The sequence below is a fragment of the Papio anubis genome, chromosome 1, assembly GCF_008728515.1.
Source record: "Papio anubis isolate 15944 chromosome 1, Panubis1.0, whole genome shotgun sequence".
NCBI classification, from domain to species: domain Eukaryota; kingdom Metazoa; phylum Chordata; class Mammalia; order Primates; family Cercopithecidae; genus Papio; species Papio anubis.
The window spans coordinates 137830296-137848836 of NC_044976.1; the positions used below are offsets into that span (position 1 = coordinate 137830296).

The 18541-nt window shown below is 41.6% G+C and overlaps 1 protein-coding gene and 1 long non-coding RNA gene across 2 annotated transcripts in view; one reads left to right on the forward strand and one right to left on the reverse strand.

Moving 5' to 3' along the window:
* The window catches only part of FBXO28 (F-box protein 28), a 45320-nt gene extending 43285 nt beyond the window's left edge, over positions 1 to 2035 (reverse strand). Inside the window, exon 1 of the mRNA XM_031655446.1 lies at positions 1731 to 2035. Coding sequence (XP_031511306.1) covers positions 1731 to 1997 — 267 coding nt within the window. The 5' untranslated portion in view covers positions 1998 to 2035. The remainder of the gene's footprint in view (positions 1 to 1730) is intronic.
* LOC116270331 lies at positions 1966 to 18248 on the forward strand. The gene is made up of 2 exons (XR_004178369.1): positions 1966 to 2191; positions 17608 to 18248. It is a non-coding gene; the product is annotated as an uncharacterized LOC116270331 (long non-coding RNA).
* The last annotated feature ends 293 nt before the right edge of the window (positions 18249 to 18541 follow it).

The window sequence follows — 18541 nt, forward strand, 5'->3', positions numbered from 1 at the left end:
CAATGGTACTGAAGGGACTCCTTATGAAAAATCTGTTTGAAATTACAAATTTATAACCTTAAAAGGCCAGAAAACTGCTTAAAATTTAAGAATGCAGCTGAATATCTCACCTGACAGAGATGTCATTTATTCATAAATTGTGGGATGTGTTTTAACTCTGGTTAGGACAGGCTGGTTCCCCTGCTCCCCCTACAACTTTACATTTTTTTTTAATAGTAATATGATCAACAAACAAAACTCCCATTTTTCTCAACACTTACAAAACAGAACTGTGAATATTCCAAGCTTTACCAAGCCATTGTCTCGTTGAATGGTTCAATTGAATCAAATGTTATATGCCCAATTTCCCCAACACCATGAATGTACAGCGCGAATTTTGATTAAACGCCATCATTTGTAAAAATCTGAAGGAATATTTAAGATTCTACATGAAATTCTAGGATGAAAATGTTTTGGAAATTCAGAGGCAATCAATTGTGAAATATCTATTTTCAGCTGAAGAAATTTTCCATCCTGCAGACTGGTATGGTTGAACTGCTGTGTTGACTAGAAAAAAAATTGGCCATCAGTTTGAATTAATATTTATAAGCTCTCTTTTAAAAATAAGTTACGATTTCTTTTAAAAATGCAATTATAATCCACTTGAAACTGGAGGAGTAAGCCTACAATACAGCATATTGAGTAATAAGGAAATGTTATACACAGCACATTCAGAGATATGCCTTTGTCCTCTTAAAAACAATTCCCAGCACAGATTTAGCTTCTCCATAGAATCGGTTTGCAATCATTTCAAAATGTCCACCTCCTTCAATTTATTTACCACTTAAAAATACATTCATTGAAAGGCAGCAAAATATCTAACTGAACTAACATTCACCACACCTTCAGTCAAACCTCTGGAGTGAAGTAAAAGCCCAATGGCAAATTCATTATTTTTAAAAATCATGGACTGAACTATTGTGATTTTAAGGTATAAAGAAACCTCTCCTAAAGCAGGTGGGTGGGCGTAAATCACTAGTTAAAAATAAATTGCAAAAGAGAAAAAACCCGTCAAGGGTAAGTTGCTTCACTACGGTGGGAAGCGTTAAGATGAGGCAAAGCAGGAATGGTCATTTCCCAAGGCTCTACTTCAGTGGTCAACTAAGGCGCTGGGGCTAAGGCTAAGTAAACACGTTTGAATTCTTCGGAACCTCTACCTGGTGTAGGGCAGCTGAGCCACCCTACTCTACTCAATCTTCTCGAACAAGGAAACTTGGGTGGTTGGGGTGGGGAACAATACGTTATTCTTGCAAGATAAACCAAGCCTGGCTGGGATCATCTGCCTACTTCTGAGTTTTCTCCCCCAACCCAGGCCGGGGACTGGAAGCCGCATACAAAAGGCAGGCGACAAGACCTCTCGGGGTCCACTCTCAGGCCAGGCGGAAGGTGGAAAGACCAATTCCGCTACCCCTCCCGTAGAGGGCCCGCTTCCGGGAGGGGGGCAAGGAGCCCCGAGGGCGAAGTTCCCTCAAGAAGTAACCCCAGCTCCGCAGCTAGGACGCAACTGGGAACCAGCCCACTCCTGCTGACTGACGCCAAGGGAGAGTTCGGAACCGGAGCGGCGCCCTCCCGGATCTGTAGCCGGCTGGGGCTCGCGGGGGGATCCCTCCCCGGGGAACGCGCTTCCTTCTTCTCCCCTCCCAGACGTCGGCCGGGGGGAGAGGGAGGCAGGAGTTGTGCGGGGGCCTCACCAGGCGGAGCTGGCTAATTTCGTCGTAGGACATAAAGCTGAGGATGTTCTCGATGGCTACGATGGGCAGCGCCACAAGCGTGTTGTTTTGAGGCAGCTGGTCCGGAGCCAGCGCCGGGGCTGGCAGCGCCTGGGACCCCGGTTGTGGGTGCTGTGGCGGGGGCGGTGGGGGCTGTCGCTGGGTAGAGCCGGAGGCCAAAGAGGAGCCGCCGTCGCCGTGGCTGCCGCCTCCTTCCTCTGCCATCCGGTCCTCCGCCGCCGCCGCCATTTTGGGGGTTTGATTCCTTACCCCCGCTGCAAGGGGAACAGGGACACTTCCTGTGCGTCACTTCCTCCTCCTGCAGCCGCCGGGGAAGGGGTACCTGGAGGAGTGGGGAGGAGCCTGTGGGCTAACAGGCGGAGAGGACTGACAGGATACCTTTCAAGTGGAAGGCAGGGAAGATCATGTAAACCCCAAGAAAGGTGATCATCCTAGACCCTTTTGTCTAAGATTAGTAACTACTTGAGAGCAAGGAAACACTATTTATTAAAATGAACTTCACTGTGCAGTTTTCTTAAAGGGCTTCCTGACAAAGGATGATAAAGATATTGCCTAATAAGTGTAGATGGAAATAATGTAGTTAGACTAGCACCATTTTTCAGGAATCGTAGAAATGATTGATTTAGGCAAATAAAAAGGTGTAAAATATCAATAAGAACTACAACATGGATGAACCGTGAGAACATATTAAGTGAAAGAAGTTAGACACAAAGGACCACATAGTGTATGATTGCATTTATATAGAATGTCTGAAATAGGCAAATCCATAGAGATAAAAAGTAGATTAGTGGTCTCCAGAGGCTGGGGGAAATGGGGAAATGACTGCTAACAGGTGAAGGGTTTCATTTTTGGGGTGATAAAAATGCTCTGGAATTAGTGGTGATGATTACACAACCATAGGAATATGCAAAAACCACTGAATTACTATATGCTTTAATGAATTTTATCATATATGAACTATAGTCTAATAACTGATTTAGGCAAGAATCATCAAAAGGTACTAAAACTAGGAGGTAAACGTGATGAGGAACGTGATATTTACATTGTCTCAAAATAACTCCCCATAAATTATATATTATTTACAAAGATTAAAAGAAATAGTTTACAAGGCCGGGTGTGGTGACTCATGCCTGTAACTCCAGCACTTTGTAAGGCTGAAGCAGGAGAATCACTTTAACCCAGGAGTTGGAGACCAGCCTGGGCAACATGGAGAAACCCCATCTCTATTTTAAAAAATACAAAAAATTCGCCAAATGTGGTGGCAGCACCTGTGGTCCCAGCTATTCGGGAGGCTGAGATGGGAGGATTGCTTGAGTCACAGAAGTTCGAGGCTGCAGTGAACTGTCAGCCCACCGCTGCACTCCAGCCTGGGCAACAGAGCGAGACTCTGTCTCAAAAAAAAAAAAGAAAGTTTACAATAGAGAAATTTGGTGGACACCATCATAACCAAATCATCGAGACTAACATCACAGTTATAGGAGAAACCAATATCATATGCCTGTTTATATGATACCCTGAGAAGGACACAGCATAATGTAGTATTCATGAAAAAAAACCACTTGAGTTGCGTTTGTAGACATCGCTAGATGACTGGCCCATAAATTATTCAAAAGTATTAACGTCACGAAAGACAAAGACTAAGGGTTTGTGGCAGATTAAAGGAGACTAAAGAGACATGACAACTAAATCTATGGGTGGTCCTGGATGGGATCCTGGATTAAGGGAGAAATAACTATGATGAACATTATTGTAACAACTGGCAAAATTTAAAAATGGACAGTATATTAGATGATATTGTAATCATATTAAATTTTTCAATTTGGATAATTGTATTATGGTCATATAAGACAATGTCTTTGTCTTTAGGAAATACACGTTGAAGGATAAGCATGCTTTGTATTATTTTCCTTCATTTATTTATTTATTTATTTATTTATTTATTTTTTGAGATGGAGTCTTGCTTTGTCACCCAGGCTAGAGTGCAGTGGTGCAATGCAGCTCAGTGCAAACTCCGCCTCCTGTGTTCAAGGGATTCTCCTGCCTCAGCCTCCCGAGTAGCTAATTTTTGTATTTTTAGTAGAGGCGAGGTTTCACCATCTTAGCCAGGCTGGTCTCGAACTCCTGACCTCGTGATCCACCCGCCTCGGCTTCCCAAAGTGCTGGGATTACAGGTGTGAGCCACGGCACCCGGCTACATGCTTTGTATTATTACACTTTGCTTTCTTGTGCTTCTCAGATATTGCGTTTTTAAAAATGAATTGAAGATTTGTGTCAATCCTTGAGCAAGTCTCTTGGTGCCATTTTCCCAACAGCATGTATTCACCTTGTTTCTTTCTGTCACATTTTGATAATTCCTATGATATTTCAAACTTTTTTATTATTGTTACATCTGTTATGGTGAGCTGTGATCAGTAATTTTTGTTTGTTGAGGCAGCATCTCACTGTGTCACCCAGACTGGAGTACAATGACAGGATGATGGCTCACTGCAGCCTCCACCGCCTGGGTTCAAGCAATCCCCCAACCCTGGCCTCCTAAGTAGCTGGGACTACAGGTGTGTGCCACCACGCCTGGCTAATTTTTGTATTTTTTTGTAGAAACAGGATTTTGCCATATTGCCCAGGCTGGTCTTGAACTTCTGTGCTCAAGCAGTCTCCTTGCTTTGGCCTCCCAAAGTGTTGAGATTACAAGAGTGAGCCACCATGCCTGGCAGATCAGTAATCTTTATGTTACTATTGTAATTGTTTTGGGGTGCCACCAATCATGCCCATATAAGATGGCAAATTTAATCAATACATGTAGGTGTTCTGACTGGTTGCTGTTTCCCCATCTCTCTTCCTCTCCTGCAGCTATGGTGGAAATAGCGAGAGAACTGAAATTAGAAGTGAAGCCTGAAAATGTGACTAAATTGTTGCTGCAATCTCATGATAAAACTTGAATAGAGGCTGGGTGCGGTGGCTCATGCCTGTAATCCCAGCACTTTGGGAGGCCGAGGTGGGTGGATCACCTGAGGTCAGGAGTTCGAGACCAGCCTGGCCAATGTGGCAAAATCTCATCTCTACTAAAAATACAAAAATTAGCTGAGTGTGGTGGCATGCGTCTGTAATCCCAGCTACTCAGGAGGCTGAGGCAGGAGAATTGTTGGAACCCGGGAGGCAGAGGTTGCAGTGAGCTGAGATTGTGCCACTGCACTTCAGCCTGGGCAACAAAAGCGAGATTCCAACTCAAAAAAGAAAAAAAAAAAAAAAGAAAAAAAGCCAAACTTGAATGGATTGAATGGATGAGGAGTTGCTTCTTATGAATGAGCAAAGCAATTGATTTCTTGAGGTGGAATCTGCTCCTAGTGAAGATGCTGTGATCATTATTAAAAGACAACAAAGGATTTAGAATATTACATAAACTTAGTTCATAAAGCAATAGCAGAGTTTGAGAAGATTGACTCCAGTTTTGAAAAAAAGTTCTACTGTGGCAAGATGTTATCAAACAGCATCATATGCTATGGAAAAATCTTTGTGAAAGAGTCGATCAGTGTGTCAAATTTCATTGCTGTCTTACTTTAGAAAATTGCCGCAGTCACCCTAACCTTCAGTAACTACCATCCTGTTCGATCAGCAACTGTTAAATTGCGGTAAGACCCTCTACCAGCAAAAAGATTATGACTCGCCAAAGGCTCAGATGATTAGCATTTTTTAGCAATAAAATATTTTAAAATTAAGGTATATCTTTTTTTAGACATAATGCTATTGCACACTCAACAGACTACAGTTTTATATAAACATAACTTTTATATGCACTGGGAACCAAAACTTTTGTGTCACTGGGTTTATTGCACTACTTTGTTGTGGTGGTCTGTGTGGTCTCTCAATATCTCAGAGGTATTTCTCTATTTAGGGGTAGAGGGAAATGATGCCTCAAATTACTTTCAAATGGTTCAAGTAAATAGATAATGAGATTAATATAGCAAATACAACAAGTGTTATTAATTGATGGATTTGGTTGAAGAGTATACCAGAGTCTTCCTTGTACTATCTTGTAATTATTTCAGAATAAAAAAATTTAAAGGTTGCCTAAATTTTTCATATCTTTGTATACTTATAATATCCTATGACAAAGATAAAGGTATACAAATCACTGTTTTTTGTTTTTTTTTTTAGACAGGGTCTCACTGTGTTACCCAGGCTGTGGTGCAGTGGCATGATCATAGCTTACTGCAGCCTTGACCTCCTGGGCTCAAACGATGTTCCTACCTCAGCCTACCAAGTAGGGACTACAGGTGTGCACCACCATGCCTGGCTACTTTTTAAATTTTTTGCAGAGATGAGGTCTTACTATATTGTCCAGACTGGTATTGAACTCCTGTGCTCAAGCAATCTTCTCACCTCAGCCTCCCAAAGTGCTGGGATACAGGCCTGAGCCACCATGCCTGGCAAATCATTAAATTTTGAAGCTTTCTGCTCCCTAGTGCTTGGTCTTATTCTTAAAGCTTCCAATATGTCCTTTCTTTTGTAGCTTTCTTTTGGAATCTAATTTTTGCACAGTAGATGTGGAAACTGCAGAAAAAACTAAATATGACTAAAGGTTAAGGGAAGTGGGGGCAACTGAAGCGAAGAAATTAATTGGTGGTGTTGAGCTTGTCAGAATTGACATCATTTCCCCATTCACTTGGCATGTGAACAATTATCTTTTTACCTATGATTCTTGCAAAAGTTTTGAAGTTGTTCTTTTGATTCTCCTACTTCGGGGTTGTTTACCATTAAACATACGGTTTATGCTTGACTCTTTCTGACATGTTTGCATATTTATAATATGTTAGTTTTATCTCCACTAATAGATTGTAATTTTACTTTTCTTCTACAATATTGCTATCTCTTCATGGAACCTATTACAACTTAGTCTTAATTAAATTCATTTTCTATCTTTTTAATTAAAATTAGATGGCTTCTTGATAGGTAAGATTGAAATATAATTTTTGTAAATAGAATCATGCTTTAAATTCATTATGGAAATTCATTTAAAGGAAACCCGTAGAAAATCCTTTAAATATGAATCATCGGCCGGGTGCGGTGGCTCAAGCCTGTAATCCCAGCACTTTGAGAGGCCGAGGCGGGTGGATCACGAGTTCAGGAGATCGAGACCATCCTGGCTAACATGGTGAAACCCCATCTCTACTAAAAAATACAGAAAAACTAGCCAGGTGTGGTGGCGGGCGCCTGTAGTCCCAGCTACTCAGGAGGCTGAGGCAGGAGAATGGCGTGAACCCGGGAGGCGGAGCTTGCAGTGAGCTGAGATCCGGCCACTGCACTCCAGCCTGGGCAACAGAGCGAGACTCCATCTCAAAAAAAAAAAAAAAAAAAAAAAAGAATCATCACTCTCTAATTTTATTTTGTAAATCCAATCATTATTTATTTGCTTGAAGTGGGCATGTGAAAAGCCTTCCCACTCCCTTAACCCTCCGCTTGCGGTCAGCCAGTTAACATCCAGATTAGGTGACCTAACAATAGAATACATTGAATAGAAGCATATTGATCTAACAATAGAATAAATACAATGTAGGGAACAATTTAAACCAGTTCCTGCCAGTAGCTCATTCAAATGGTTCTTATGTATATTGGATTTGTGCCCTTATATCTCCTACATTTTAAAATTTATTTAAGTTCATATTTATTTATTTATTTGATGCAGGGTCTGACCCTGTCACCCAGGCTAAAATGCAGTGGCATGATCTCAGCTCACTGCAAATTCCGCCTCCTGGGCTCAAGCCATTTTTCCACCTCAGCCTCCCAAGTAGCTGGGACTACAGGTGTATATCACCACACCTGGCTAATTTTTGTATTTTTGTAGAGACGGGGTTTCACCATGTTGCCCAGGCTGGTCTTGAACTCTTGAGCTCAAGCGATCTGCCCGCCTCAGCCTCCTAGAGTGCTGGGATTACAGGTGTGAGCCCCTACATATTTTTAATAAAGAGAATTTCAAAGCAAATGATAGATTTGTTTCACTTATTAGAATCAATATTTGTTTTGGATTTGTTTCAATTATTAAAATCAATTGTTGTTTTGGATATGTTTTCCAATCACAACAGTTATTTGTAACTAACAAATATTTGAACTCAAGAGTAGTTCTAGATTCTAAATGTAGTTTTATGCCAATAGACTATAATAGGACCTTTGCAAGACAGTGGTCTCAGGTATGAGATGGACACATGCTTTTTAAGATCTGTGTGTTTCTAGTTTCATATTTTTAAAAGGGGAGAATATTACCTCTCTTATATCACACAGTTGAAATGAGGATGAACTGAGACTGCAAATGGGTGGGTTTTTGAATGCTTCTGATTAAAGGTGTTAAAATCAATTTACTACCGTGAGGACACTGTTATCCTTCTGCTTCCCTGGTTAGGGGGTGTGTTGAGGAAATGGGGGGTGTTGGGTGTGGTGGGGCATGGTGAGGGGTGATCTAGCTTATTCAATGGTACCACCATAGGAAGATGGGCTTTATATATTAAAAACAAAAGCTAAAACTAGATATTATTTTTCTATTTGTCAGCAGATTTGTAATATATTTAGAAAGAATGAAGGAAGAGCTCATATCCCAACTAAAAAGAGATTTGAAGTTTCTATGGATTGCAATTAACTGCGTTTTTAAAGATCCATCTTTTAAAATATTTATTTATTTATTTAAGAGAGAGTCTTGCCCTGTCGCCCGAGTTGGAGTGCAGTGGTGCAATCTTGGCTCACTGGAACGTCCACCTCTCAGGTTCAAAAGATTCTCGTATCTCAGCCTCCTGAGTAGCTGGGACTACAGGCACACGCCACCATGCCCGGCTAGTTTTTATATTTTTAGTAGAGATGGGGTTTCGCAATGTTGGCCAGGCTGGTCTAGAACTCCTGGCCTCAAGTGATCTGCCTGCCTTGGCCTCCGAAAGTGCTGGGATTACAGGCGTGAGCCACTGCAGCCAGCCTAAAGATACATCTTTTGACTAGATGAGATGTTTTCTATCATGACTAATATGTGAAATTTCATGATTAGATAAATTTTTTAAAATTTAAAGTTTGACTCCAGAAAAGGTAGTCCATTAGACTTTCGATTCAGCAAGCGTTCATTGATTGCTACATGGGTAACGCTAGGAAGATACTAAGATATAAACAATATTTCCCACCCTGGGGATGACATGAATCTGGCTGCAGTACCAGTCACCACATTGATGACCTGAATTGATTCTGCTGACCTGGCAGACTGGACTGGTGTTTCCTTATTTTCTCATGTGCAGTTTTCCTAAAGTTGTATATTCAGGAAGAAAAACTTAATTTCCTGGACTATTGTGGACATGTGATTCAGCTGCCTCTGTTCTACCATTAGAAAGGTGTGTAAACAAAAATTATGGGAACACCAGGGAAAACTTCGCAGAGAAGGTTCTCTTTCAGCTTTACTTCGAAGGACGATAATATGGGATACTTGCAGTGGTTTTGTTAATTGGAAGGTGAAGAAGGGTGTGAGGACATTTCAAACAAAGGTAACAGTAAAAGCAAATAGCATGAATCATGCAAACATCCGAAAGATGAGAGAAGTGCATGTGTGCACGGGATTTTGGACTTTAATTCTATAGACCAGTGGTGATTGTTTTTGCTTTTAATTACTTAAAAAATGTTGTGTCAATTATCAATTGATTGCCTCTGAGCTCTAAATTCACCCTTTTTTGCCTGCTTTGTGAAAATACATATGGGCCCATTAAATGTTTTCTTCTTTATCAGCTCGCGCAGTGTAAAGCTATGTCAGTAGAGGGCTCCCGGGAGACATTGCAAGAGCAGAGTTTTGCTTCCTGGTTTTGGTGTGTTTGCTTGGCAGCTCCTGTAGCACACAGGTGAATTCTCCAGCACCATATCCTGCCTGGCAGGGTAGTCAGTAGCACCTATTGACCAGCAGCTTCCCTTGGCATCACCTTCTCCCTTGAATTGCTTTGTAGTAAAGTGTCTCTGGTGCAACACCTCTCCATGACCTGCTTTCCCTGACATCTAATAAAGGACAGATTTCTGGTAAATTCCAAAGGGCAGATTTCCAGCAAGTTCTGCCAGCACAGAACCACAGCGACTTCTCTGCTGCCTAGTGAGCCATACCTGTGCCCTCCAAGATCTGGGTCCTGGGCCTGGGGAGCCTTTTCCTTGGATATTCTATCCCAGCTCAAAGAACATGGCTACTACTTATATTTGCTATTCTTTTATTCTTTAGAGTTTTCTTTATTTCTTACTAGCCAATCCCTCATTGTTCCAATTCCCTGCTACAGTTACTCTTTCTTTTCCTTTTTTTTTTTTTTTTTGATGGAGTCTCACTGACTCTGTTGCCCAGGCTGGAGTGTAGTGGGGCGATATCAGCTCACCACAACCTCCGTCTTCCGGGTTCAAGCAATTCTCCTGCCTCAGCCTCCCAAGTAGCTGGGACTACAGGCGTCCACCGCTACACCCGACTAATTTTTGTATTTTTAGTAGAGGGGGGTTTCACCATGTTGAACTCCTGACCTCAGGTGATCCGCCTGCCTCAGCCTCCCAAAGTGCTGAGATTACAGGTGTGAGCCATCATGCCCGGCCAGGTTAGAATATTGTTAAATCCAACTCTCTACTTACTCCTTCCTGCATTAGAGAACTGAGAGTGGCTACCAAAATATATGCAACCTCGCTGACTGTTTTCACTTTAACTTTGTAATTGTGACCCTCCAGTGGATTCTACTGCTGCCCTGCAGTCACTGCATATTTTCCAAGTTGACTTCCTCTTCTCTTTTTCTAAATGGTTATTTTACATCTTCTCCTCTCTTCTCACTCCTTCAATCACCCATCCAACTATTGACCTGACTTTTCATTTCAATGTCAAAATAGTAGGTAAAGAGAGAAATTTTAGTGGGAGACAAGGAAACTTTAGTGGGAGAGAAGGAATTGCTGATTTCTTGAGTAGAGGAGAGAGGACAGGATCTGTTACGCAAGTGGAAATGTGGGTGTCAGCTGGGAACTGAAAAAGTTCATCCAAAGTAACAGAAGAGGAGGCAGAGCACATGGGTAGGTGCAGACTGATGGGTAAATATAAGAGTCTGTGGATGTTTCTTCTGATTGCTTCTATTTCTCTTCCACATACACACATGCCATTAGTTCTCCCATCTTAGGAGAACATCTCTTCACCTCATCTACTCTTCCAGCTACTACCCCATCTCTGTCCTTCTCTTCACAGTCAAATGTCATAAAAGAGTTGGCCACTCTTGCTGCTGCCTCCAATTTCTCTTCTCATATTCTCTCTTGATCCCACTTCAGTCAGGCTTTTACTCTGACCATATCATCAAAATGGCTCTTATTAAGTTCTCTGGGGACCTCCACATTGCTAAATCCAAGGGTCAATTCTTAGTACTCACCTTACTTGACTTGTCAGGAGCATTTGACAGTTGATGATTCTACCCTCTTTAAAACACTTCCTGCACTTGGCTTTCAGGTCAGTATGCCATCCTGATTTTCCTTCTATTCCACTGGCCTTTCCTCTACCTCTCTTCATCTCCCTCATTCTTTTTTTTTTTTTTTTCTTTTTAGATCTGATTGCATTTGTTGATATGGTAACACTTCCTAGAGAGTCTTTATTCAGTGTACTAGCTCTAGCAGCTTTACACAAGACTGAAATTATTGTAACAAATTAAGTTTTCAAGACAATCTTATACCTTATCAATCAATTGCATCTTTTAAAATTATTACTATGTAATTTCAATAGCTTTAGGGTACAAGTGGTTTTTGCTTACATGAATGAATTACATAGTGGTGAAGTCTGGGCTTTTAGTGTACCCATCACCTAAATAGTGTAAATTGTACCCAGCAGGTAATTTTTCATCTCTCACCTCCCTCTCTGCTTCTGAGTCTCCAATGTCCATTACACCACTGTGTACCCACAGCTTAGCTCCCACTTATAAGTGAAAACATGCATTATTTGGTTTTCCATTCCTGAGTTACTTCACTTAGGATAATGGCCTCCAGTTCTATCTAAGTTGCTGCAAAATACATTATTTCATTTTTCTTGTGACTGAGTAGTATTCCATGGGATATAAATGTAGTATGTACTTATCCACACATTGGTTGACGGATGCTTAGATTGATTCTATATCTATGTAGTTGTGAACGTATGGGTTTAGGTGTCTTTTTGATATAATGACTTCTCGTACTTTGAGTGGACACCCAGTAGTGGGATTGCTGGATTGAATGGTAGATCTACTTTTAGTTCTTTGAGAAATCTCCACACTGTTTTCCACAGAGGTTGTACTAATTTACATTCCCACCAACAGTGTATAAATGTTCGCTTTTCAATGCATTCACACCAACATCTATCATTTTTGGATTTATTTATTTATTTGTTTATTTATTGAGACAGGGTCTTGCTCTGTCGCCCAGGCTGGAGTGCGGTGGCACAATCTCAGCTCACTACAACCTCTGCCTCCTGGGTTCAAGTGATTCTCCTGCCTCAGCCTCCTGAGTAACTGGGACCACAGGCGCTTGCCACACACCTGGCTAATTTTTGTATTTTTAATAGAGACGGGGTATCACCATGTTGGCCATGCTGGTCTCGAATTCCTGACCTCAAGTGATACGCCTGCCTTGGCCTCTGAAAGTGCTGGGATTACAGGTGTAAGCCACCTTGCCTGGCCATGAATTTTTTAATGATGACCATTCTGACTGAGGTCAGGTAGTATCTCATTGTGGTTTTAATTTGCATTTCCCTGATGGGTAGTGATGCTGTATATTTTTTCATATGTTTCTTGGCCATTTGTTTGTTTGGTTGTTTTTGAGATGGAGTCTTGCTTTGTTGCCAAGGCTAGCGTGCCATGGCACGATCTTGGCTCACTGCAACCTCTGCCTCTTGGGTTCAAACGATCTACCCGCCTCAGTCTCCCAGGTAGCTGGGATGACAAGCGTGCATGAGCACGCTGGCTAATTTTTGTGTTTTTCGTAGAAATGGGGTTTCACCATGTTGGCTGGGCTGGTCTCGAACTTTTAACCTCAAGAGATCTGCCTGCCTTGGCCTCCCAAAGTGCTGGGATTACAGGTGAGAGCCACCGCGCCCAACCTCTTGGCCATTTGCATATCTTCTTTTGAAAAATGTCTGTTCATGTCGTTTGCCTGCTTTTCAATGGGATTGGTTTTTTCTTGATTTTTTTTCAGTTCTTTGTGGATTCTTGATATTAGTCCTTTGTCAGATGTATAGTTTGTGAATATTTTCTCCCATTCTGTAGGTTATTTACTTTGTTAATTATTTCTTTTGTTGTGCAGACAGTTTTTTAGTTTAATTAAGTCTCATTTATTTATTTTTGGTTTTCTTGCTTTTGCTTTTGTTGTCTTAGTCATAAATTATTTGCTTAGGCCAATGTCCAGAAGAAGTTTTCCTATGTTTTCTTCTAGAATTTTAATGGTTTCAGGTCTTACATGTACGTCTGTAATCTATTTTGAGTTAATTTTTGTATGTGGGGAGAGATACGGATCCAGTTTCATTCTTCAGCATGTGGCTATCCAATGATCCCAACACCATGTATTGAATAGGGTGTCCTTTCTCCAGTGTGTGTTTTTGTCTGCTTTGTTGAAGATCCATTGGTTACAGGCATTTGGCTTTATTTCTGGGTTCTCTGTTTTGTTCCATTGGTCTGTGTTTCTACTTTTATACCAGTACTATGTCATTTTTCACAGAATTAGAAAAAGCAACCCTAAAATTCATATGGAATCAAAAAAGCCTGAAAAGCCAAAGCAATCCTAAGCAAAAAGAACAAATCTGGAGGCATCACATTATCTGAGTTCAAATCACTACAAGGCTATAGCAACCAAAACATCTCCCTCGTAATTAACATTGCTGTGTCCCAGGGCCCAGTCCTTGGGCCTCTTCTGTCTCTCTCTCTCTTTTTTTTTTTTGAGACGGAGTCTCACTCTGTCGCCCAGGCTGGAGTTCAGTTGCATAATCTGGGCTCACTGCAACTTCCGCCTCCTGGGTTCCAGCGATTCTTCTGCCTCAGCCTCCTGAGTAGCTGGGATTACAGGCATCTGCCACCATGCCTGGCTAATTTTTGCATTTTTAGTAGATACAGGGTTTCACCATGTTGGTCAGACTGGTCTGGAACTCCTGACTTCATGATCCACCTGCCTCGGGCTCCCAAAGTGCTGGGATTACAGGCATGAGCCACCACGCCCAGATGGACCTCTTCTCTTTATTGCCTTCATTAACTCTCTAGGTGATCTCATCTAGTCCTTTTAATTTTTATTTATTACAATTAAAAAATTTTTATTTATTTATTTTTGAGACAGGGTCTTGCCCTGTCGCCCAGGCTGGAGAACAGTGGCTTGATCATAGCTCACTGCAGCCTTTATGCCCTAGGTTGCAGTGATCCTCACCTCAGCCTCCAAGGTAACTGAGACTGTGAGACTACAGGCACATACCACCAAGTTTTTAGGTAGAGATGAGGTCTTGCTATGTTGCTCAGGCTGGTCTCAAACTCCTGAGGTCAAGCAGTCCTCCCACCTTCGTCTCCCAAAGTGCTAGGATTACAAGTGGGAGCCACTGTGCTTGGCTTTTAAAACAAACATATCTCCAGCCCAGACCATTCTTGTGAATTTGAGATTCAAATATCCAACTGCCTAAGGAGTTTCTCTATTTAGATATTTAATAGGCATCTCAAATTTAGCATCTCCCAACTTACTGTATCCCCAACCGAGCTCCGTTAAACTGGTTCTTCTCAAAGTGTTCCTTATTTCGTTAGAGGGGTGACTTCACTCTTCCTGTTGCTCAGACCAAAAATCTTGAAATCATTCTTTTTTTTAAAAAGCAATTTTATTGAGATATTATATGTATCGAACAGTTTATCCACCTAAAGTATACAATTCACTGGCTTTTAGTATATTCACAGTAATGTAACCATTACCACAATCCATTTTAGAATATTTTCATTACCCCACAAGGAAACCCCATCCTCCTTAGTTGAAATCATTCTTGACTCCTCTCTTTCACATCCCACAACCAATCCATCAGCAAATCCCATAGGCTTCACTTTTGGAACACGTTGGGAATCTTACCACTTCTTACCATCTCTGATGCTTGACCAAGTTGCCATCATCTCTTGTCTGGGTTATTGTAACAGCCTCTTAACTGATGTCCCTGCATCCCCCCTGACCCCCTTTCAGTCTGTTCTCAATCCAGCAGCTAGAATGATGCTATTGTAATATAAGTCTGATCACATCTCTTTGCTCAATGGATCCCATTCCACTCAATAAAAAGCCAACATCCTCACAAAGACACATAAGACTTGATAAGGTCTGTCTTCTGGGTTTGCTCTGACCTCACGGTTTATGCCTCTTCTCTCTTTTGCTTCAGTCTCACTGTCTTTCTTTCCTTCTCACACCAAACTTTCTCCCTCCTCAGCATCATTCTTTTGGCCTGGAAAGTCCTTTACCCAAATATTTTCATGGCTCACTTCTATGCAGAATTGGATTTTCCATAAAGCAAATGAATCTTTTTTTTTTTTTTGAGACAGGGTCTTGCTCTATTGCCCAGGCTGGAGAGCAGTGGTGCGATCTTGGCTCACTGCAGTCTCCCCCTCCCAGGCTCAAGCCATCCTCCCACCTCAGCCTCCTGCATAGCTGGGACTACAGGTGCATACCACATGCCTGACTAATTTTTGTAGTTTTTTGTAGATACTGGGTTTCGCCCTGTTTCCCAGGCTGGTCTCGAACTCCTGAGCTCAAGCAGTCCACCTGCCGTGGCCTCCCAAAGTGCTGGGATTACAGGGCATGAGTCACCATGCCCAGCTTCATAAAGCAAATGCATCTTAAGCGTTGGCATCTTTCACTTGCTGCAGGACCCTTCTCTCACTTTCAGAGAACATTTTATTTTATTAAAAAAATTAATTAACTTTTAAAAATAGATTTAGGGGTACAAGTGCAGATTTCTTTTGCATATATTATATAGTAGTGAACTCTGGCTTTTTGTGTACCCATCGCCCAAATAGAGAACATTGCATGCAATAAGTAATTTTTCAACCCTCATCCCCTCTCCACCTTGCCACCTTGTGGAGTCTCCAGTGTCCATTATTCTACTCTGTATGCCCATGTGTACCCGTTGTTTAGCTGCTACTTAGAAGTAAGAACATGTAGTATTTGACTTTCTGATTTGGATTTATTTCACTTAGGGTAATGACCTTTAGTCAGAGAACATTTTAATGGAGGATAATGAGGGCTGAGGAGTTGGTAGACAGCAGGGCATTTGGATATTTGAATCTCAATATCCCAATTTAGTCTTGAGCCAGCTAGGCATTATCTGTCTATCTCTTGTTGCTAAAGGTCAGTATTTCTCAAAATTCTGGTGAGAAACTTGGATCAGAAACATCTGAAGCGTTTGTTAAAAATTAAGGTTCTAGGCTGGGTGTAGTGGCTCATGCCTGTAATCTCAGCACTTTGGGAGGCTGAAGTGGGCAATCACTTGAGGACAGGAGTTGAAGACCAGTCTGGCCAACATGGTGAAACCCCGTCTCTACAGAAAATGCAAATGATGATGATAATAATAATAATAATAATAAGTAAGGTTCTAGCCAGGTGCAGTGACACACACCTGTGGTCCTAGCTACTCAGGAGGTTGAGGAGGGAGGATCCCTTGAGCCCAGGAGTTTGAGGCAAGCCTGAGCAACACAGCAAGATCTTGTTTAAGAAAAAATTAAGGTTTTTGCACCGTACCCAAGATCTACCAAATCAGAAACACTGAGAATCTCATGGTAAATAAGCTCCACACCTGTTTCTCAGGCATACTGTAGGCTCTGTCTGTATTTATATTTTACCCCCAAATCTGTAAAAAAGCTGCGGTAATTGTGTAACTGTGTACTGAAATTCATAGTACCATTGTAATTCAATTTTCTGAGCAGTAACTATTTCAGAACTCTTTTTACTTTTTTTTTTTTTTTTTTTTTTTGCCATTTTCCTCTTAGTTTCAGACACTGGCCTCTGTTTAAGTGATTTTCATAAAGCTTTGTGGGAGATAGGTCATCATTTGACTTTTTCCAATAAATAAATATGTTTGATTTTTAAAATCTAGGTTTGGATTTATAATTCTTCTCAAGACAGAACTTGTCTCTTTTTTTTTTTTTGATATGGAGTCTGCCCAGGTTGGAGTGCAGTGGCACGATCTTGGCTCACTGCAATGTCTGCCTCCCAGGTTCAAGTGATTCTCCTGTCTCTGCCTCCTGAGTAGCTGGGATTACAGGCGCCCAACCACCACACCTGGCTAATTTTTGTATTTTTAGTAGAGACGGGGTTTCACCATGTTATGTGACCAGGCTGGTCTCAAACTCCTGACCTCAAGTGATCCGCCTGCCTTGGCCTCCCAAAGGGCTGGGATTACAGGTATGAGCCACTGCGTCCAGCTGAGAACTTGTCTCATTTATCTTTGTATGCCTCGAGTACCTGACATGGTACATTGGCATAGTAGAAGCTTACAAATATCTAATGAATTAGACAAAACTATAATGATGCACAATGGGCAGTGTTCAAAGTTAATTAGCCATTGGTCTGGAATAGGGGTGAGGTGTTTGTTCAGCTGTTTAACAATGAGGGTTCAGCATCACTGCCTGCCATTTTCAGGGATTGGGCATTTGTGGATAGAGCAGCTGTCAGCTGTGTGAGCCACAGCCCGTATGCACTGTGAAGGATCCTCTTCCCCAAGTGAAATCCTAATCTATGCAGCTTCAGGATCAAGTGTTTCTGATTTAAGACTAACTGGAGACTTCTGTCTATGAAGTCTTTGACAGAAATTACAGTCCTGGAGATGACAACTCTCATTAATAACTGCTTCATTTTTTTCTAGGTTTCATTTAAATGTGACACCGTGGTTTGGAGTCCTAAGCCATAAACAGTAAGCCAGAATGATTCTGCAGCTTTCAAAAGAAGAAGTCTGCAAATTTTGGGTAGAAATACACCACACAGAATTTCTGATGTCTTTACTGTCCCCTGGTCATTGTCTTGCACCCACCGGAGGAAGCATGTTTTAGGGTATCAGCAGTGGAAGCAGGTGCAGCAGAAGTACATCAGAACCAGATTAGGAAGTGAGGACAGAGTTAAGGGGCAAAGGCAACTTGTCGCATGTCAGAACAGAAGACGCCAAGAACTGAGAAGGGTGGATTGCAGATTTGGAGGCATGAAATGGGAGAACTAATATTATAGGAGAAAACTGGATGGCAAGGGCTGAAGATTTGGGGGTGTCAGGAATATTTCTGAATTTAAATGATGGGTTCTGAACTAATAATTGTGGTTCAGACCCCATTCACCAGATTTGAATGCATCTCAGAAAGTAGGAGACTGGGGAGAAGAACTTTTAAAGAGCTACATGCCTGCCTTTCTGCTCAGGTTCTGAGATTCTTGAGGCATTGTTGTCTCTGAAGGAAATAAACAATTGTTACCCTGTAAAGGTGTATTTATCCTCAGCACTATTACAAAATTTCAGATGCAGGCGTGCATCATTGAGCATCATTCTGATGTCCTTTGTCTATCAGTCATCTCTTATGATGACTTGAGTACAATGTCAAGGGCTTAGGTTAAGACACTAGGTGGAACCAGAGTGGGAGAAACTGCTCCTGAGGATGGAGGAGCCAGCAGTCCATTAACCCAAGGGGTTTCACGAACTGGACCATGACTTTTTTCTTTCTTTCTTTTTCTTTTTCTTTTCTTTTTTGAGACAATGTCTCATTCTGTTGCCCAGGCTGGGGTGCAGTGGCACATGGATCATGATATTCTTATCAAAG